General features: G+C 37.4%; 2 protein-coding genes across 7 annotated transcripts; one reads left to right on the top strand and one right to left on the bottom strand.

Moving 5' to 3' along the window:
* The first annotated feature begins 3 nt into the window (after positions 1–3).
* On the top strand, positions 4–21,408 carry LOC306858659 (uncharacterized protein). Of its 6 annotated transcripts, XM_079399285.1 has the most exons (7): positions 29–244; positions 6,855–6,910; positions 10,058–10,306; positions 13,157–13,215; positions 15,174–15,328; positions 17,398–17,523; positions 17,624–20,797. In XM_079399285.1, the coding sequence occupies exons 5-7, from the start codon at positions 15,238–15,240 to the stop codon at positions 18,481–18,483; spliced, it is 1,077 nt and encodes a 358-aa protein (XP_079255411.1). In that variant the 5' UTR covers positions 29–244; positions 6,855–6,910; positions 10,058–10,306; positions 13,157–13,215; positions 15,174–15,237; the 3' UTR covers positions 18,484–20,797. The 6 variants fall into 6 exon arrangements, with proteins under 6 accessions (XP_079255412.1, XP_079255416.1, XP_079255413.1 ...); XM_079399286.1 differs by lacking the exon at positions 6,855–6,910 and having other exon boundaries at positions 4–244; XM_079399287.1 differs by lacking the exons at positions 6,855–6,910; positions 10,058–10,306 and having other exon boundaries at positions 25–244.
* LOC306858503 (1-phosphatidylinositol phosphodiesterase-like) lies at positions 5,377–12,649 on the bottom strand (the record flags this gene model as incomplete). Its single annotated transcript, XM_079399069.1, has 3 exons — positions 5,377–6,202; positions 12,098–12,155; positions 12,316–12,649. 3 exons carry the CDS (start codon positions 12,647–12,649, stop codon positions 5,377–5,379), a joined length of 1,218 nt encoding a protein of 405 aa, XP_079255195.1.
* Positions 21,409–22,704: the final 1,296 nt, after the last annotated feature.

Below are 22,704 nucleotides of genomic sequence, written 5' to 3'. Positions count from 1 at the left end.
GACATAAAAAAATCATCTGCCTGTGCATGAGAGTAGACGCTACATTGCAGAAAACACAGAAGATTACATTGCTCCGTCGGCTAATGGGAAATGCTAGTACTACATTCTGTGGATGTTTATCAAGATATACATGTGCTATGGACTAAATATTGCACTGAATTGGATAGTCTGGACTCTTTAAAGTGTAACAGCACCGTTTTTGTTGGAATATCATGGATCAGTGAACTTTCAGGAGGCTTCATAGGTGAGTTCCTTCAGTTTTGTTGATTTTCATTTGGGTGCTGGTGGTCTGACAAAGACACTGATTGTACTTGCTGTGTTGATTTTATCTTAAAATGCCTTACATCGTTCGAATCAGAAGAATCTCAGCTTTCCATAGATATATGACATGTTCAGCTTTTGTTTTTGTGTCTGAGAAAGGGGGGGGGCTGTGTGTGTGTGTTCACTGCTGTGTGTGTGTGTTCACGGTGTGTGTGTGTGTGTGTGCACGTTGGATGGGTTAAATGCAGAGCACGAATTCCGAGTATGGGTCACCATACTTGGCTGAATGTCACTTCACTTCACTTCCCTTCCCTTCCCTTCCCTTCCCTTCACTTCACTTCACTTCACTTAAGTTAATCAACAATGAATTGTGACTCCCGGTAAAAACGGGACGTCTGGTCACCCACTCCCTAACCCTTCGGTTGCTGAGGCCATTGTTTCAGATCGCTATAGTTCGCGTTTTGGTAGCCTATCCGTCCACTGCGGCTGCCATACTGAGACTAGATATGCAAACGCACCTTATCCAATGACAGAGACGCACATTTTGAAAGACAAGGCAGTTAACTTAGCCTATAGGATGTATTTTGAATGTCTGGTAGTCCTCAAATAACATTTTAGTCCCGTCTCGTCTTGTTAACGAAGATGTGGCATAAATTTCGTCATAGTTTTTATCATCAGATATTAGTTTTAGCTCTCAACGTCTCGTCTTAGTCACAGAAAAAAGGTTCGTTGACGAATATTTTTCGTCGTCATCTTCGTTAACGAAATTAACACTGATTTGCACATTTTTTTGTTACTTAAAATGTACAGTACAATACAATATACCAAACAACAACAATATGTAACAAAAATGTTTCGTTTTATGCCGTGTCATGTTTAGGGGCGTGGAAATGTCCCCACAATAACAGACCAGTGTGTAAAACTCTTGGACATATTTTAAAGATTCTATGCTGCGAACTTTAAATATTTCACATACTTTTGAAAATACAGCATTTACGACGTGTCATTCTATTAGGAATATTATTTGATTAATTGGTAACACTTTATAATAACTGCACGCTATGAATCATTAGGTAAACATTAGTAAATAGTTAGTTCATCCTTTATAAAGCATTATCCCAACATTAATAGTCATAAGTAGTTTGTAAATACAGCTATAAATGGCTTGTTCTTGATTTATAAACATATTTATTACAAAGGATATTTAAAGGCTCAGTTATCTTCCTAACAGAAAAAATAAACAAACACAACACAGAGGGATACAAAACAGAAATATTTTTTCAAGATGCAAAAAATTAAGCTGTACAACTGTACATTTGAATTTTTATTTATTTACTTTTTTCAATGAAATTGCAGAGGTTTATTTTTCAGTTTTTTATCAAGTGTAAAGTTGATATAACTTTACACTTGATAACTTTACATTTTTTGCATCATGAAAAAATATTTCTGTGTTCTGTATCCCTTTGTGTTGTGTTTGTTTAATGTTTCTGTTGGGAGATAAGTGAGCCTTTATATCTCCTTTATAAATGCTTTATAAGGTATAAATGGTCCTCACTTTAGATGAGCTCACAAAAATAGATGGCTGGCAACTACTAAATGTTTTATAACTACCTGACTTAATCATGAATTACAGCAGGAATATGTGTTAATAAATGATTTATTAACACACTGAGCAATTATTATGATGTGTCTAAATAATAAGATTTGTAAATGTACATTTAAATAGTTTATTAATCATTTATTTGCACTTTCTAAGTGATCTTATGAACCAATGAAAACTCCTAAATAACTGGTTTGTAAATAACATAATAAATTAGAAATCTTAAATTGTACATTAATAAAGTATGAAAATACAATTATTAAACATTATATATATATATATATATATATATATGCTCAAGAACAAAACATTTATATAAACATTTATATATTGCATTTATAAAATGCTTACTAATGCCTATTAATGCTGGAACAATGCTTTATAAAGGATGGATTGACTATTTACTAATGCTTAACTCATTATTCATAGTGTGCAGTTATTATAAAGTGTTACCGATTAATTTGTTGCTTTTGCTGGCAACGTTTAGTATACATAAAAGCAAGTACGGCAATTATAAACCATTATTTCTAAATTTGAAATCAGAGGTCAAGCAATACCTAAAATATATTTATAATCTGATAAACACGAAAGCTGTTCAGTGTATTAATGTATGCGAACATTACCATGTTTTTATTTAAATATTTTTTATTAACAGTTTTTTTTAAGTGCTAATGCCTGGCTCACACTACAGGATTTTTAAAATCCTAACCGATTATGAAATCTGGTTGCAGCACACACATACAGAGAATCTTTGCAAATTATCTTCCCTCAAATCTTAAACATGCACACACTACAAGATTTGAAAATCGCGGCGCATCACACACTATAAGATGTTGCTAAGATTATCGTGCCAGACGGAGAGCCTCACGTGATCTAGAGGAGACGCGGAAAAGTGCATGTAAACAAAATGGATACTGTAGCGTGACAACTCGCTGTATCAATACTCATTGTTTGTAGTGAGAAAAAACAAAAGCAGAAGAGCAAACGATTGTGGATGAGAAAATGGTTGGGGAGACGTGGTCAACACGGATTGCCACTTCTTCAGCGAGAATTGGAGGTAAGAATTTAACTACCAGTATTACTATCTTTTAAAGGTGGTGTGTTTGAATTTTTACCGTTATAGCGCTAATGGCTGGCTAGTTCAAAAGCGATATTGTCACCTGTTGCAGTGTAGAACTGTGCTGTAAAATGAAATAAATGTAGTTATTATGAAGAAAAGTGTCTACATATTCTAATATAGAGACAGGATATGTGACTGTTGAGCAACAAGACTGATTAGGAGTAAGTTAGCTGTAACGGTGGTGACCAATATATTCACTGACGTTAAACCCTGGTTCTATCTATCTATCATCTGCATTATACATTACTTATGATTATTAGTATTGTTATTATTACTAGTGGGACTCAAAATGGCTATGTAAAGGGTATGTTTTTAAATGTGGCCAAGGGTAAGCTTATTTAAAATATGATTTTTGTTTTCATGTATAACATTAGTTGGAGGACAGGTCAGGCTTCAGGGAGCTGCTGCGGATGACCATGGATGAGTTTGAAACCCTGCTGAGAACGGACCTCATGAAACCTTACCCCTTCAGGCAGCTGGACCACAACCAGAGGGTCTACAACTACCGGCTCAGAGTTGTAGAAAATGCATTTGGCATTCTCGCCAAAAGGTTTAGAGTGTTCTGTTCCACAATCCTGCTTCACCCAGAGAGTGTCACCAAGATCACCCTAGCGTCAGCATGCCTCCACAACTTCCTCTGTGATCGCCGTTCAGAGGCCTACATGACACCAGCACTGACAGACTGGGAGGATGTAGACCACAGTGTCAACGAGGGAACATGGAGGAGAGATGGTCTGGGGGCCATGCAATGTGTGCCAGCTGAAAGGTCACGGAACCCTACTCTTGCTGGTAAGCAGCAACGTGACCTTCTGAAAGATTACTTTGTGTCACCTGCTGGCCAGGTGCCATGGCAAGAAAAGTACATTTAGAAAATTGACAAAAAGAAGTGTTTGCTAGTTGTAGTTTAGTGATGTATGTAATGTACATTTCCATTTATGCATTTAGCAGACACTTTTATCCAAAGCGACTTACATTGCATTCAAGTTACAGTTTTTACATTTTATCAGCTCTTGCTTTCCCTGGGAATCGAACCCATGATCCATGATCCACCTTTTTCCAAACGTGCATATTGCATTTTGAATTATGGGTTGCACTTCAGGTTTGGGAAACTTCCATTCAAAAGAGTTCAATGTGTTCTCTTCCTCCAGATTATTTTCTCCATGTATTTCAGTAATATTTAACACCTCATTAATATTGCTGTGGAAATGCACGTCCTGATTTTTTGGATTTACTTGGATGTGACGTGTGGTCAAGTACGGTGGCCCATACTCTGATTATTTGCTCTGCATTTGACCCATCCAAGTGCAAGTAGTTTTGTGAACTGAGTCCTTAATGTTGTGGCTCTCATTTTAATATCTTCCACTGAAAATATACAATACATACATTGACACTCAGAGTCTCCTCTCTACATTCGGCTGAATTAATATTATTAAAATATAAATAGGCTATAATAAACTTTTAATGTCCCTTGTAAATGTACAAACAATTATAGAGCTCATAAAGATGTAATGTTTTAACCCTTATATGTTCTGTTGAGAGAGTGGACTGCATGTGTATGTGAGAGACAGCGATTGAGGATATCGTCTTTATGTGAGTGTGTGTGAGAGAGAGGGGAATTGTACGTGTGTGTGTGAGAGGAAAATCGGGGCTAAATCGGGCTAAAAATCCTGTAGTGTGAGCCAGGCATTACACACAAAATCTTTACTTGTCACACAAATTCTGAAACCTGAAACCAAATCTGAAAAACACAGCAGCTGGAGATAATGCGTAAGTACTCTACTGCTATTCCTGCAGTTCCCGGATGTGAATGCTGAATTTTAATCACTGAATCTGTGGAAGCTTATTTGTAAGGTGAAATAAAATGGACCGAAAATTGCCTGTTGAATATTGTACATCGTATTTTTAAACAGATTGAATATTTCAGAAGTGAACTCTGGAAGGTGAATATGCTTTGAATATTAATTTTGAAAATGTGTGAAATGTTTTGAATTTAAATATTCACAGCTTAAATAAACAACTATGTTAAACTTCAGTCCCTGCAAATGCAAGCCATGTTAATGCAATGCATTGTCTTTTCGGTTAGTGCAATTCAATAAACTTTTTTATTTCAAAGACATGTCTCTTTCTTTCTTCCATAAATGTGTCAAATCAATTGAGAAAAACTGTATTGTATTTCACATGACTCAGAAAATAATTTATGAGCAGCACGTTATTTTTCAGTTTTATTCAACTGAGCTGCTGTTGTCAAGACTACATGGTTTAAAAGTTAAAAGAAAAAGCTCCCGAACCAGAAAAAAAGTATATATAATTTGTCATTAATGTAACAGAAAAAACACACTTCTGTCCCACTAAAGTGTATGCTCAATTAAGAAATGTATTGTACTGTAAAAATGACTTATATATTATTAAAAGCAATGACCAATTGTATCAAATCAAAGCCTGGAAAGTCCATGGCTATAACCCCAAAACAACACTTGATATTCTGTTTAAAAGTGTCTTTGAGTTCATCATATAGCCAACTGTTGATTTTTCTTGACAAACTTTTTGGGGAGTTGTCTACCCTTAAATAAGGAAAGCCTGTGCCGCTTGAATAGTTCAAAACAACATTATCAGTTCTACATGCTTTCATAGCCTCATTCAGATGGGCAATAATTTTATCTTTCTTTTTTTCCACATTTCCTACTTTATAGTCACCATGTTTATCAGTTTCATATAGAGGGACACCCAGATTAAAGGTGTTTTTTTGAACGAAAACAACCTTTCCTCTTACATCTCCAATTCTTGGTATGTCACTCTTAACATAACTATTAGAATCATATTCAAGCTGAGACATAACATGATCTGGAAATTTGCTGCTATGCTTAACTCTGACCAACACTGTCTCACTTCGGAATGCAGCTAAGAATTCCTGTATTGTGTTGAAAGCCTCAAAGAATGTTGTATGTTGGGAAATTGGTCCATGCACAACTTTCAGTTCGTCCCCAGACACTCTCAAGTCGAAGTAGCGTATGCCAGCCTGTAGCTGGTCTCTTAGCGACCATGCCTGACATTCTGCTGCCGGTCCTCCATGAAGGGCCAAGCTGTCATGGGTACCAGGAATAGTGATGTCAGAAATTAACTTGTTATCATTCAGAATTTTCATCCAGCCAATTTCATAATGTTCAGGGAGATGGAGTTTGTCTTCTTCATTAAACACTTGTAGCTGACTACTCTTTTGCAATCTGTGGAACAGAATCAGAACATCAGGTCAACAATTCTTGAAAGCTTTTCATATCATCATACATACAGACCTGTTGTTGGAGATTAAGATTTATTTAGATCGAGATTTATTAAGAAACTTGTTAATTGGATTGTGAAATATTTGATATTCAGATTCTCAAATATGTGTTAATATAGGTATTTTTTCTTTTAAACACATTTGTAATGATCATGTTAGTTGATCAGCTCCATTATGTTCGTTTACACTACAACGACATAACAGTCTGTCGGATTTAGTCTGTCGGTGCTCAACAATATGCATTCTGCAAGTTGATGGGCAACGCATGCACTGAAAAAAATGTGTAGCTTTAATGCACAGTGAGTTGCTTTGGAAAAGTGTCTCCCAAATGAATTAATGTAAATGCGATTGGAAATAACAAATAAAACCCTTTATAGAGGTTTATAGAGTCAGGAGTCACAAAATATTAAACAAAGCAATACAGCTAGTCACCAAAAATAAAATCAGTGAAATCTTGTACAAAACAAATTCTATGAAAACGATGTAAGAAACAAGGGTAAATGCGCAAGATTCTGAAAACATACGAAGCAAAGATAAGCCATAGTGAAAAATAAATCTTCATAAATTGCATTAATTTAATGATTTTATACTTACAGAAGCATCAGGATATACAGAATTTTCCCAGGAACTCCCATCTTCTTCATTGTCTAAGGTTAGCACAGAATAAAACAGTACAAAAATGCATTTATACACAATTAATTTTTTTTAACAAATATGATTTTTTTTTTTACTGATAAAATATAAAGTTATTACATTTATACTTTAATATTTGTTATGGCTTTACATTTTTTGAAGGTCAATAAAATTTAGTTGAAATTTTTAAACAATTGTTAGTGGTACAACAAAAAAGATAAAATAATACCTCACACTTTTTGACGGACAACCAAGTGTCGATCCCAGCAGCGTTTTTAGTTCTGATACAGATCATTCCTGTCTGGGAGCTATAAGAACTCATTGGTATCATGTGATTGGCTATTAGTTTTGATGTATATTTGCATATAAAATTGTTGATAAATACATTTGGACATTTAAGCAACACTTTAAATCATATGAATTGCTTTGCATCATTTAACAAAGTAAATAAAATTAAAGTGTCATTTATTTTAAAGAGCAAAAGCAAAGTATTGCATAAAAAGAAATTTGGAGGGTTTTAAAGAATAAAACAAGTAGATAAAATGTATTTGGACAACAGTGATGAATTACACGTAATTAATAATGAATTACTCAATGCATGCATGCAAAAAAAATATTGTATTTTCATATTATTAATTTGTAATTACAATTAAGTTGCTTTCGTGGTTGCTTTGCCATGATGAAATGTAAAAACTTCAGCTTCTCAAGGCACTTTAAACAGAAAACAGAGGAATAAAAATACAAAACATGCAAAGCAAAAACAGTTAAAACAATCAAGTAAAAGCTAACCTCAAGAAGTATGCTTTATTTAAACTTTAAAAGTGCAAAAATTGTGTGCATCCCTAAAAAACGGAAAGTGCATTCCAAAGTTTAAGAGCACAGGATGAAAATGTCCTATCCACTACAGTTTGAATATTTGTGATTAAGCATGAAGATATTAAAATCAGCACAGAACCTGACTGGAAGCCAGTGCAAAGACCTCAAAATTGGGGTGATGTGCTCTTTTGTCCTGACTCCAGTCAGGATTCTAGCTGCTGAATTTTACACATATTATAATTTGATAAGTATGGTATTAGGGACCCCAACAAAAAGTGCATTGCAGTAGTTTAAGTGAGAAAAAAATAAAGAATTAATAAGCCTTTCAGTCATAGGAAAAGATAAAGTCTAGCAATATTTCTCAGGTGAAAAAAGGAAGTAACATACTTAACAGTATGTTGAATCAAATGTCAAATTCAAGTCAAATACATTTTTTTGTTTAATTTGAAACTCCAAAACAGAGCCATCCATGTTTAACATTAGCAAACCAGTTTAACGAAGTTCATGAGGAGAGCCAATATGACAATTTACATATTTTAATGAGTATATAATGCAATATAGATCATTCTGTATGATTACTACAATATGCAAAGGGTGTCAATATAATCGTTAGGGTTAGTGAAAAAAAAAAACAATACTCCAACTATTTTAACAGTGCCAGACGTTTGACAATATCTGTATGTTCAATGCAAAACTTTAACCGACTATACGGCTATTCTCCAAATGATATGCAAAAATGAAGACAGTCAAACCTACAAGATGCTTTTTATAGCACTACAGGACAGAAATGTCATGAGATATGCTCAGATAACATTCAGTATTTACAAAACAAAAAAAAAAAAAAAAAAAAAGTGTTCTACAGTCATATGTCAATAAAATAATGAAAATTACTACACACCACAAAAATATGACTTTGAATTGCATATAAAATGTCCATTTTATAATAGTGATGATGCATCTTCATCCTTCTTGCACAAAGCTTTTCCAGAAAACTCATGGTCACACAGAACCGAAGGACCGACAGCACTATCATCATGATCTCTAATCCTCTGAAGATCATTTAGAAACGGAAAAACATCAGTGTATTATTAAATAATAATAAAATACAAATGTGCTTTTACAACAATGAAAAAGATAAATAAATCAAATCATTACCTGACTGAGATTTCTGTAGTAAAAACAGGACTCAAAGTTACTCTTTTTATGGGCAAGCCAGTCATTATTAGATGAACTGCTTCCCATTGCCAAGGCCATTGAATACAGCACAGCAGCTGTGATAACCAGGGCAGCACTGACTACATTCAGAATCACTGTGATGACCAGCTGTAAAACACAAACAATATAAATTGCTGATGCTCAAAAATTAATAAATAAAATCAAAAACTCTTGATTCACACCTGCCAGCTTAGGACAGGAAAACACTGCAAGAACACAGGATTCCAACAACAAGGAACTAAAAGGCAAAGCAAACAAATAAAAACACTGCTCCATCTAAACATGCTTATTCAAATTGAAAGTGTGAATACAAACCACCAGATTTCACATTATTCAAATTTTTACAGATTTCACAAATTCTAATTTTATAATACAATTTTAATTTGAATATTCAACCTCATTCTAATTTTGATCAATTATATAACATATGAAAATAAATACAAAAGCAAAGAAATAAATGTAGGGTATTGTATTGTATATATCCTGAAATACAAACGCATTGGACTGCCGCATAATGTTCAATCTGACATAGTATGAGCCATTTGCTCTTTAGGTTTAAAAGGAATTGTTCGCTTAAAAATGAAAATTTGTTGAAAATTTACTCAAATTCATCTACATCTTAGATGATCTGAGGGTGTTTCTTCAGATCAGATTTGTAGAAATCATTCAGCATATGATTATATGTGTGCGGTTTTTTTTTTTTTGCAGCCTTATGCTATATACTGTATAGGTTTCTTTATTGCTACGAAGTGGTAGCAATAAAGAAGATGATGCCAAAACAACCCAACGCGAGATTCATGACTGCAACTACTATCTGTACAATCTGGGAAATTTTGCTGCAAGAATACACACGATTCCAGATAAAAGGAACTGGAATAACAACAAAAACATGGGTCATTCCACGAAATCTGTGCCTTTTACATCCCTAAGAAATAATCAAACATAAATTTAATATAACAACGAATAAATTAGCAATTTAAAAACATAACGATACTATGTATTCTTTCATCAATATTACATCAAAAAAGTCAATTGAATATTATTTTACATGATTTAAATAGAATTTATGCTAATAAGGGTAAGGTTTTTGGCCTGTCCCTCACTATGATTTTTTTTTTATTTTTGGCCGTCCAAGGACCCCGATCCGCCGTGGCCTCCCGAGCCTCCAGTCCCGCCATGGCCTCCCGAATCTCCAGGCCCGCCAGGGTCTCCCGAGTGTCCTGACCCGCCCTGGAGGCTCCCCTTGTATCCGCCATGTCCTGACCCCCCCCGATGTCACTGTTACGGTGCTGGACGCACCTTCCGGGAGGGGGAGGTAATGTCACGAGTCTGCCTGTCCTTCCCTCTCTCCAATCCGGATGCACGCCCTCAGCCGGACACAAGGGTAAGTGCAAACACAGTGACTTTATTCAAAGGTGATGGTGCAGGATATCGTGTTGAGGTGAGTAGACTTCTTGAAGCTGATTCGTGAGCGTATACCCATCGGCTTGGAGATCGTAGGAGTGGAGTCCACATTGTAGCTACGAGATCGGACCGCTCCTGTGACTGGGGTGAGTGCTTATAAAGTGTCCATGATGAGAGTGGTGATGAGGTGCAGGTGAGCGTGATAAATGACTGAGGGAGACCAGGTGAGGGCGTGCATCCGGATTGGAGAGAGGGAAGGACAGGCAGACTCGTGACATTAATGACCAGGATAGGATGATCAGTCTCTCTGAGTCATTTTTTCCCCCATAACTCATCATCAATAATGCATCCATGTAAATTCAGTTACAAATAAGAGCAGCAGGGTGACTGCAGACCTTCACCCCAGTCTTCCAATGTTCAAGAAAGTCAAAATCTTGGTTTGGTTTCAGATGATAACAGAAAGACCAAGATCTGGGACCATGTTGATATCTGAACAAATTCCGAGTTACAGGATTAGTTTTGAGTTGACAAAACCAAACTACTCCAATCCGGCTTTGTTGGTACCATGATGCTGTTCATCAGCTTTTTTTAGACAACTCAGTTTGTGGAGCACATGCATTAATACCCTAATAATTATTATATGATTTATATTATTATTAATCCGTCACACAAGCAATTTTAGTTGAAAAATTATTATAATGCATTTAAATGAATATTAATCAATAGATAATTATTTAAAAATGATTACATGTGACTTTACATGTTCAAGTCTCTATCACTATATATTATCAACTATATTAAATAACTTTACAAGTTTCACTTGTGACTGCACTGATAGAGCAAGACAATTTCTTTGATTTGTCCTCTTTCATGGTCAAGTACTTTCTTCAGTGAAGAATATGAAAAATGTAAACAAATTTACAATCTTTTAACCTTTAGCAAAAGACTTTTGGATCTTTTGGCTCTCTCGTGAGAAGTGAATCCCAATTGCTCTGTGTTGCACGATATGTGATTAATTAGATTAATTAATTACAGTGAAAAAATGACACATTAAAATCATTAAGGCATTTAACGCACTTGCCCTGCCCCAGACGTGGGTTATCTGACATTTCATACAGTTGATTGATGACAAATATGAGGCAGGGCAACAACTCACTGTGTGATGGAGCCTGGAGAACGTAGTTAGAATGTCCCTAGAATTCAAGATATGGGGCAAAAATGCCCCTGTTTGAGTTTTTGTCTCATATTGACATCATATAGTTAAGCAATATCACACGAATGCAAATGTGAGTTCAGTAAGTAAGATGTTAATATTGTGTTCTTTTAGACACAATGTTGTCTGTTTTGCTCAATTTTCCAATGGAAATAAAGACAAAGCAGAACTGTTCGTCTACAATCAACAAGCTCAATCTGGACCTTATATTTGGTGTGTGTCGACGTTTTATAGTGTAAAACTAAAACCATAAAACTGAAAAAAACCGTGATCGTGACCACTACACCCCTTCATTGAGTCTTTCGCATACACATCCCTGGTTTGGAAAGTGACTAGACTCTGAAATTTTCCTATGCGTTTTTTCGTATTCGTCATCCTTTCCCATCAAAATGCTTGCTACGGATGCGAAAACTAAAGTTTCAGAGGCAGTGTGTAAACAATGTGAGGTCATATTTATTTTTTAACGTGCAAAAATTTTGGACGAAAATTTTGGATTCAGTGTGCAATGACCTTTACCCTTGCTATTATATTATCTTAATTTGTGTTCTAAAGATGAACGAAGTTGGCTCGGCCTCGTATTCAAAGTCCACAAAGTACTCAGGCGGGCAGGTGTATCCTGTTCATGAAAAACCAAGAGATATTCAGGTTATAAAAGTCATCAGTAACTTGTCCAGTTGTCACAAATCTGTTCTTCACTGGTATTAAATCACATCTCATTAATTGCAGTAGAAACACCTATAAATACACCCTTATAGCCTCCGCGTTTGACGATTCACCGCAGCCGAAGTCGATCAGTTTGACCTGCTTGGTGTTGGTGTTGATCATGTAGTTGTCCAGCTTGATGTCCCGGTGGAAGACGCCTCTGTCCAGACAGTGCTTGGCTCCGAGCACCGCCTGATACATCAGGCCTCGTGCATGAGATTCACTCGGCGTTTCTCTGAAGATGAATTTGAACAAGTCTTCGGAGAGCTGTGAATACTCCAGGATGAGGACGAAGCGATCTTCCTCTTCAAACCAGACCAGCATGTGCACTATCGAGGGGATCAGCAGGTTTAGAGCCACTTCTGCAAACAGCGGCTTGGAAACCCCAGGCTGGAGAAAACAAACCATTAGCTGACTTAATATCACAGTTCACTTGTACTGAAGATATATTATTAGTGTTTGGGCTGCACAATAAAGGTTAAACTGATAATCACGACGATTTTGATTAAAATTATAATCACGATTATTAATAATGATTAGTCTATCAAAAGGGTAAATGCGATAACATTTCACGTGTCCTTTAACCAACCTCCACTGACTATATGGGACACATAAATTAAGCTCAATATACAGGACGTCCCAGCTACTACGGGACTGTTGGCAACCCTAATGGTAACTTATTTAATAGGGATTTACTGTAAAGTGATGTAAATGCCAGAAAGACAAATAAGTAAATTAATAAAATCACACATTAGATGTGCTACACAGTGTTTCATTGGCAGCACATCATTGGAAAACATTAATTTAAATATGTATTTCACCAAGAATTCAACTCTGACTACAGCTGACATGTTTTATTGTGTGTATTTCTCTGCGGGTTTAACGTCTGAACAGGACTTTTATTTTGGTTTGCAGGTGTGACGTCACAAGGCTGCGCCGCGCTCCTGCTTCTGTTGTGATTCTGCTGAAGAAAGGTTTGTTTTCATTATTTAAAGTGTTCAAATCGATGCAGACCGTTCAGACATTTGTACAGATTTTACAAGAACGGATGAAATATTCTCGAGTGTAATATTATAACGCTTTATGCAGCATTTGTGAGACGAGTATCAGAGAAGATGCGTCTCATTTCTCTCTGATATCCAGAATCAGTTTATCATAAACACATCTGTTCAGTGGAGAAACGGAGCTTAAAGTCCGAATCAATCGATTCACCAAACGATTCACTTGAATCATCGCTGGCGACGCTTTCTGAACAAAACACAGTAAATGCGACGAGAACAACAAACATGTAGCAGCTATGGTTTGAGAATCGAGAACTAATTAACTTGGTCATTTGTGACTTTATGAACCGAAAGAGTGTTATGACCTACTTGTCTTGTGAGATCCGAGTCAGTGTAGTTACACTGTCCATAGCAACAATGTTAAATATATGCCTTATTGTTTTCTTAGTAAAATTTTATAGTGGTTTTCCACTATAAAACTTTTATTATTATTGAAATGATTCCTGCGTTTGGCAAAAAAATTTCTTTTGTTTCCAAATATATTATTGTAGTTAAAAAAATGCTTATGGAATCAGGACCAGAATTGTTAAATTCCCGTCTCCATGTATAATGACAGCTTTTACCAACCAATAGCAAATGTTTTCATGGAAGTGTGATCTATTAAATATACAGGGCTCTATGCTTGCATTTTTATTTTTAGGAGCACAGTCAAAAACGTATAATATATAAATCATAACTTTTTTACTCGAGGTTAAGTACCTTCCCATTACAAAGCAGTGTTTGACTCCTTAATTAAAGTGATTGTAGGGGATTTATTTTTCTTGGTAAATTAATTTTTTATTTTATTAAAACAGTTCATACATTTATGTTTTATCTCAAAATGTTAAATTCAACAATATTAAAGGGATAGTTCACCAAAAATGTAAATTCTGTCAGTAATTACTCACTCTCATGTCATTCTAAACCCGTAAGCTCTTCGTTCATCTTCAGAACACAAATTAAGATGTTTTTGATGAAATCCGAGAGCTCTCTGACGCTCCATAGACGGCAATGATGCTACCTCGATCAAGGTCCAGAAACGTAGCAAGGAGATCGTTAAAATAATGCATGTGACATCAGGGGTTCAACCGTAATTTTAGAAAACTGCAAAAATAATTTTTGTGCTCAAAGAAAACAACAACAATGACTTTATTCAACATTTTGTCTCCTCCGCGTCACGCTATAGCGTAATGTTGGAGAGTTTCTCATGCATAAACAATGTATATGTACGCGGATGCATTGCTCACGATGTTTAGCTTTGATCTGAATGTTGCCATTGCGTTCAGTAAATCAACAGATATGTCTGTGATTGCTCAGCGCTGCAAAAACACTCCTTTGATTCTCTCCAGAGCTCAAGCCCAATTACACACTGCTGCGTTTGCTAAATCTGTTTTGCTAATATGCTATTAGTTTATTATTATTATTAATTAAGGGGGAAGTCGTGGCCTAATGGTTAGAGAGTCGGACTCGTAATCCAAAGGGTGTGGGTTCGAGTCTCGGGCCGGCAGGGTCAATACCACGACTGAGGTGCCCTTGAGCAAGACACCGAACCCCCAACTGCTCCCCGGGCGCTGCAGCATAAATGCTGCCCACTGCTCCGGGTGTGTGTTCACGGTGTGTGTGTGTGTTCACGGTGTGTGTGTGTGTGTGTGTGTGTGTGCACGTTGGATGGGTTAAATGCAGAGCACGAATTCCGAGTATGGGTCACCATACTTGGCTGAATGTCACTATCACTTAATTTTTTTCTGGCTGATCAGGTCATTTAAGGGCATTAACTATCATTCTGACTCCCTCACCAGTGCGCTGACTACAAACCTACGGAGCTGATTGAGACACACCCAGAGATTTAGTTTGCAATTATTTTGTCTTTCTGTTATACTTATCTTTATCAGGACAAATTGTCCGAATGCGGAGGAAAACTCTTGCTGAATCATCTGAGATCAACGTGACACTGTTATGAAGATGGCGTTTATTAAAGAGGAGAGTGAAGACATGAAGATTGAAGAAACAATCACAGTCAAACTTGAAGAAACTGAGGAACAAACAGGTTGGTTTTCATTCTCAAAGCTGAACTCACTCATTTGATCCTTATTAAAATATCTATTTCAATCATGTCAACTCTGAAGATTTTAGCATGGTGATGGATATGAGTGTTAATGTATTTGGTCTTGGCGGAACAGATCTGCTACACTGCTGCTGCTGCTGTTGGTTATTGCTGTATTTGTAGATCATTGCTGCTGAAAGCAAGTACAGGAACTTGCTACTGCCAATGCATATGGCGATACGGTGCCATGAGTATTTAAGATAGGGGTGTCAAACTGAATTCCTGGAGGGCCGGAGCCCTGCAGAGTTTAGATGCAACCCTAATTAAGCTCACCTGATCCAGCTAATCAAGTCCTTCAGGTTTATTTGAAAACTACATGGTTTGTGTTGGAGCAGGGTTGGAACAAAACTCTGCAGGGCTGCGGCCCTCCAGGAACTGAGTTTGACACCCCTGATTTAACACATACTGCTGCTGCACAAATAGCATATAAAATAACCCATAGCAGATCTATACAGGTGGAGCTGGGGAAGGTGGAGGGCTTCAGAGAAATTCTGAAGTGCGCTGCGGGAATCTCAAGTGAATCAGAACCAGAAAGAGCTTTATTGCCAAGTGTGTTTACACACACAAGGAATTTGTCTTGAATGCTAGCCAGTCATATAAATGCAAGGCAGTAAGCTCATTGGCTGCATATGCAGCATGAACCAATCAGCTTGTGCCAAGTCGTTTAACTCTCTGATATCATCAGTTACGTTAACAACCCATCAGCCTGCGCCATCTAGAGTTTCATGACTGAACTATACATTTCCACTGAGATAAACAATATTTCTGAAGGATGCTTCACGAGTGTCGTAATTAAACTGTTTTAATAGCGCATACTCGCTCGCTCTCTCTCCCATACAATTGTACACACAAAGTATAGGCACGCATTTGAACGCTCACAGAACTGTGTTTGTTCAGGACTAATAGATCGGTAGGGGTGTTGAGGATAATCCACCACGGGACTTGGGTAAGAAGTGCAACAGGAGACCAAGAACAGTTATACTCGTTATCTGAATACTTCAATGTTCACACAGGTCATACATCCACTTTTATCAAATATGATAACATCTTATGACCACAGACTGTCAAATGTAGTCTTCAGATGTTAATTGTGGCTTACAGATGCAGAAATGTGGCTACAGACAGTAGTGTGGCACGAATATGCAAAACGCCAGATTCGCAATGTGATGCAGATGCTGCAATATGGGTTTTATCTGAAATAAACAAAATATACATCAACTTAATGCCAGACATGCATAACGAACAAATAAATAACACTTGTATCTGGCATTATACAGAGACTAGTGCAGCAAACATGCATGTAAATCAACGCAGATATATTTGCTATTACATAGAAAGTTTTCCGGCGTGCAGCGTTTGGCAGCTGGAAAAAAGATAGTTGCGAGGTGCTATGGTCTAAGATTTCCATCTAGCGCCTGTCAGACCTCTGTCGTGTGTCATGTGTTCCCGCCTCTTGTGTCCATATTTGGTTTGTTTCCTGTCCTTGTTAAGTGTGATTATTAGTTAATTCTGTTCCAGCTGTGCTTTAGTCTTTAACCTGTGTATTTAAGTTCCTGCCTGTTCAGTTTCATGTCGTCTGGTCTACTTGTTACTCCCCGGTATTCCTGTCTGTGTCAGCCTTGCCTTGGCTTGCTTGGATGGATTAAACACAAAAGAAGTCAGTTTTCCCTTTTAGCTCAGATTTTGAAAGTCTTATAGTTCACACACAACACAGATAGGGAAAATAATCCCACCAGCATTGATCTTGTTAGGTGTGTGTTATATGTGTGTGTGGACTGAGTTTTGTGCTGTATGTGGGTATGTGTGTGTGGGGCATCAGCTGTGTAAAGCAGGCTGCCTATGAGCGGCCGGCAAGAAAAGAGTTTTGGAGATTTGACGGTGCTTTTAAAAGTGGAAGAGTAATTGAAGTACCTGTGGTAGGTGAACCAGTCTGGAGTTATGTTGCAACAGGCAAACGGTCAGGTTTTACAGTCTGGGGTTAACGCGTATTTGTTTTTGTTTTTTCACTGTAGCCCTGATGCCACTCAAAGAGGAGAGTCAAGAACTAAATGAAATGGAAGAGAAGGAAAAGTATGAGGAACGTTATATACCTGGAAAAAAATCCACAAAGACCAAAAAGACTTCCTCACGAAAAGCAGGTGAACTAGTCTGGAGTTATGTTGCAACAGGCAAACAATGTTACAGTCAGGTTTTACAGTGTGGGGTTAACGTGTATTTGTTTTGTTTTTTTCACCGTAGACCTGATGCCACTCAAAGAGGAGAGTCAAGAACTAAATGAAATGGAAGAGGAAAAGTATGAGGAATATCATAATTATATAACTGGGAAAAAATCCACAAAGACTTCCTCACGAAAAAGAACCCAGAAGAAATCTTACAAATTAAGCACCTGTCATCAATGTGGAAAGAGTTTCAGTCTAAAATGTAACCTTAAAGTCCACATGAGAATTCACACGGGAGAGAAACCTTACAACTGTCAACAATGTGGAAAGAGTTTCACTCAAATGGGGCACTTTAAAAACCACATGATTGTTCACACTGGAGAGAGGACTTTTACCTGCCCCCAATGTGGAAAGAGCTTTAAACAAAAAAGTGTCCTTCATGCCCATATGAAAGTTCACACTGGAGAGAAGCCTTTCCCATGTAATCTGTGTGGAAAGAGTTTCAGTCAAAGAGGGACCCTTAATGTCCACATGGGAAGTCACACTGGAGAAAAGCCTTTCACCTGCCAACAGTGTGGAAAGAGCTTCATTCGAAACGCAGACCTGAAAAAACACATGACAATTCACACTAGAGAGAGGCCTTTCACATGTGATCAGTGTGGAAAGAGTTTCAGTCAAACGAGATACCTGAAAAAACACATGACAATTCATACCGGAGAGAGGCCTTTCACATGTGAGCAGTGTGGAAAGAGTTTCTTACACAAAGACACCCTTAAATGCCACATGAGGATTCACTCAAGAAAGGACTATTTTATATGTCAGCAGTGCGGAAGAAGTTTCAGTGATAAAAGCATCAAGACTCACATGAGAGTTCACACTGGAGAGAAGCCGTACACATGCTCTCAGTGTGGAAAGAGTTTCAGTCAAAAGGGAACCTAACAAGCCATATGAGAATTCACACCAGAGAGAAACCCTACACACGTCAACAGTGTGGGAAGAGCTTTACACAGAAGGATCTCTTAAGACTCACATGGACATTCACACTGGAGAGAAGCCATTAACATGTGATCGGTGTGGAAAGAGTTTCGGACCCTTTACTAGGGTGACCATACGTGCCATTTTTCCCGGACGCGTCCTGGCCAGGATTTCTATATTGCCTGAAATATCTAGGTTTTGGCTTTGTTTGCATGTGCAGACCAATTGGTGTATCACATCAAAATACCAGACAGACGGTTCCTTATGCTTTCAAAATGCTCTCGAGGTACTTTGATGTCAAACACTGATCGTCTGAGCCGCGCCGCTGTAAGTCGAACACATCAAATATGTACGTGTATTTGCATGGCTTTGACCGTAGATCCCACCTTCTCACACATACCATAATTGGTCCATTATGTACAATGCCTGCATGTTATTGGTCAAACTACTTTTCGATCATTACCTTCAGCAACCATGAAAACAAAGCCAAAACAAATCCTGGGAAAAATGGCACTACCCTACTTTAAAAAAGACATGAAGATTCACTTCAAAACTTTAAATTTGATGTTAATTGAATCACCCTCAGGGCTTTCTAAAAGACACTGCCCGTCCCAAAAAAAAAGTAGTCACACACTCTTAATATTTCGTTGGACCGCCTTTGGCTATGATTACGGTATGCATTCGCCGTGGCATCATTTCGATAAGCTTCTGCAATGTCACAACATTTATTCCCGTCCAGAGTTGCATTAATTTTTCGCCAAGATCTTGTATTGATGATGGGAGAGTCGGACTGCTCTGCAAAGTCTTCTCCAGCACATCCCAAACATTCTTAATGGGGCTAAGGTCCGACTCTGGACTCTGTGGTGGCCAATCCATGTGTGAAAATGATGTCTCATGCTCCCTGAACCACTCTTTCACAATTTGACCCCGATCAATCCTGGCATTGTCGTCTTTGAATATGCCCGTGCCATCAGGGAAGAAAAAAAATCATTGATGGAATAACCTGGTCTGTATATTCAGTACATTCAGGTAGTCAGCTGACCTCATTCTTTGGGCACATAACATAATCATCCATGCAGTAATTATCCAATGGGAGGATCTTACCTATTTGCTTAGTTAAATCCAGGTGGTGACTTTTTTTTGGACGGGCAGTGTATGTAAATAAGGGAACTAGATCAACTTTTTTTAATAAAGGGCATGTAGATTTCCCACTACAGGTGGCTTTGTAGTTTTTAAATTCTACCAGTGAGCTAAACAAAGAATGTATGAAAAAAGTCACCTGATCTAAGTATTACAGTTTTTTACAATCATTTTGTCACCAATTTCAGAACCTTGATGTCATTTTTTAAAACTCGTAACACAAAACTCAAAACAGTCATTACTTGTAACACAGGCTATCCGATGCTCAAAACTTTGCATGTTGTGTTCATATCTTTAAAGAAGCATTGCATTTGCAGAACCATTGGTTCAAAAAACTAATTTATCATAGGAACATTACTTTAGGTCACCCACACACAAGATACCCATAGTTTCACTGTCTAGTTGTTTGTACAATCAATAAATACAGTAGTACAAAATACACGATGCAGCTTTCATTATGGTTATACACATTCATACATCATTGACATTGGAATCATTGAACAAAATCTGAAAATTATTGATGAAATAATCAACTCACAACAGGTTTTTCAAAAACTTTAGATAAGAAAAAACAACTGTAAAATTTCAACTGGAGTGTTCCTCACACCACTTCTATGTTTTTTTATCAACCCTGTCTTATGGATTTGGCCACAGGTTCTCATCCACATCATAATGGATGTTTTCATTCGCTAAACATCCTGGAAAGAATCTTTTGGCATGGCAAAAACAGGCCTGACCTTAGTCTCCTCCTGTGATGTCATCATCTATGGCCTGGAGGAGCGTGACTTGTTTGAGAGGGAGCCTACTGTAAACCTTCCACCTCCATGTGGAGAAAAACTCCTCAGTCGGGTTAAAGATAGGGGTAACGACAAGGTGGTAGACTATGGATGGGCCTGAAACCATGATTGCACTCAATGCCATTTCTTGGAACTCTGGGCCATTTGCCCTGATTTTGCTATTGGACCTCCTCAGCATCACATTCAGTAGGGGGTGGTAGGGCCCCACAGAGAACATCGTTCTGGGCCCCTCGCAACCGCTGGGCTCTCAAACTCTCCTCCATGTCTCGACCAAGTTACTATAAAGCCTGCCTCATCCAAAAATATGAATGTTTTAATCAGCATCCAGCTCTATCACCCCCAAAAAAGACAATTACTGTAGGAAAAACAAATACTGATAATGATATAGAATTTTGGGGGATGTTTTTTCTCCCAACAATTGATCATAACTGAACATACGCAGTCCTCAGTTGCTTCACTTCCAACTATGCATCAAGAGTTATGCAAGTTACTTAGTATTTTGAGCAGTTGTATCAATTGATAGTTAGATCATTGTAATGAAATTAATTTACCCTCAACTCAGATGTAACGTGAGTTGCATTTTGAAATAGTACTATTTTGATGTAAAGTTGGTTCATTTTGTACTGGTGATTTTAGTTCAATGAACAAATGATCTTAGGTTTATATGTATAATATCCAAGCTTTTGAAAAAGGGTTAAAGGATTAGTTCACTTTTAAAAAAGCTTTTGCTGATAATTTACTCACCCCCATGTCATCCAAGATGTCCATGTCTTTCTTTCTTCAGTCGAAAAGAAATTAAGTTTTTTGATGAAAACATTTCTCCATATAATGAACTTCAATGGGACCCAAACGGTTCAAGGTCCAAATGACAGTTTCAGTGCAGCTTCAAAGGGCTTTAAACGATACCAGACGATGAATAAGGGTGTTATCTAGTGAAACGATCGGTCATTTCAAAAATAAATAAAAAAGTTTAAGTTTTATAAGCACAAATGCTCGCCTTGCTCTGTTCTGTGATGCGCGTTCGTGACGCGGAAGTACCGAGTCAGTGTTTACAAATGTGCGGAAGGAGGACCATATACACATATTCAAATGTCTTTGTGTCAGTTTATGGTTTAAAATGCCCATTTCGTGTGCGTATCCTGGGTGTTTTAATATTAAAAAGCCTACTGACTCGGTACTTCCGCCTACCTCAACCGTGACCTTTTCCACATAATTGCGTATTACGTGACGTCACTATCGAGGGGATCAGCGGAGCTCGATTGAGCAGCAGGTTTAGAGCCACTTCTGCAAACAGCGGCTTGGAAACCCCAGGCTGGAGAAAACAAACCATTAGCTGACTTAATATCACAGTTCACTTGTACTGAAGATATATTATTAGTGTTTGGGCTGCACAATAAAGGTTAAACTGATAATCACGACAATTTTGATTAAAATTATAATCACGATTATTAATAATGATTATTCTATCATGCGATAACATTTCATGTGTCCTTTAACCAACCTCCACTGTCTATATGGGACACATAAATTAAGCTCAATATACAGGAAGTGTCGTGGCACAAGAGGTTGTCTCTCGTCCGGATCTCAGTTGGTGCAATTAGAAAGGCTCAAAACAGCAGAGTTTCAAATGTGGAAGAAAAGACTTTATTATAACAAGATAACAAAGCCGAGAAGCAGCCGCCACATCAACTGCCTCTGAGTTCTGTGAGTGTCAGTACAGAGCATATATATGTTTTTTATTGCCCATATTTGGTAGTTCCTGTTTTTCTTATTTGGCCTTGTCCACTTTTAATTACTAGTCCACCTGGTCATTTTTCATATTCGCCATTTTTTAAAAAGTAAAAGTTCTTCTTCTACTCCCATTGGTTGGCAGTGCTCCCAGAAGACATTCATCACAGTTGTTTACACGTATTTGTCATATTCTGGAAGTCACCCAAAGTTCCTCGGGTTATTCTAAGTTCACAGGCAACACCTGGACCGTTGTATGTCCCTCAAAACATTTATACTCAGTATGACCAGTAGATGGCACTCCAAGACCATTAATCAGCATCCAGACATCCAGTATAATAGTAGGATATCACACCTTGCATTGGCAGTACATGTATTACATTTTTAAACATGTCTATTATTTTGAATAAGATAATGTTATAGTGAGTAAACAAAAATATACAATAGAAGTCCCAGCTGCTACGGGACTGTTGGCAACCCTCTAATCATAACTTATTTGTCTTTCTGGCATTTACATCAC

The sequence above is a fragment of the Barbus barbus genome (assembly GCF_936440315.1).
Source record: "Barbus barbus genome assembly, chromosome: 39".
NCBI lineage: Eukaryota > Metazoa > Chordata > Actinopteri > Cypriniformes > Cyprinidae > Barbus > Barbus barbus.
This window is presented reverse-complemented; position numbering and strand designations above follow the sequence as displayed.

Excerpts from the sequence above, each read along its gene's own strand:
- LOC306858659 (XM_079399286.1), top strand. The coding sequence starts at position 15,238 with ATGAAGATGGCGTTTATTAAAGAGGAGAGTGAAGACATGAAGATTGAA. Across the intron at positions 15,329-17,397 it reads AGAAACTGAGGAACAAACAG|CCCTGATGCCACTCAAAGAG; the intron begins GTTGGTTTTCAT and ends TTTTCACTGTAG. Across the intron at positions 17,524-17,623 it reads GACTTCCTCACGAAAAGCAG|ACCTGATGCCACTCAAAGAG; the intron begins GTGAACTAGTCT and ends TTTTCACCGTAG.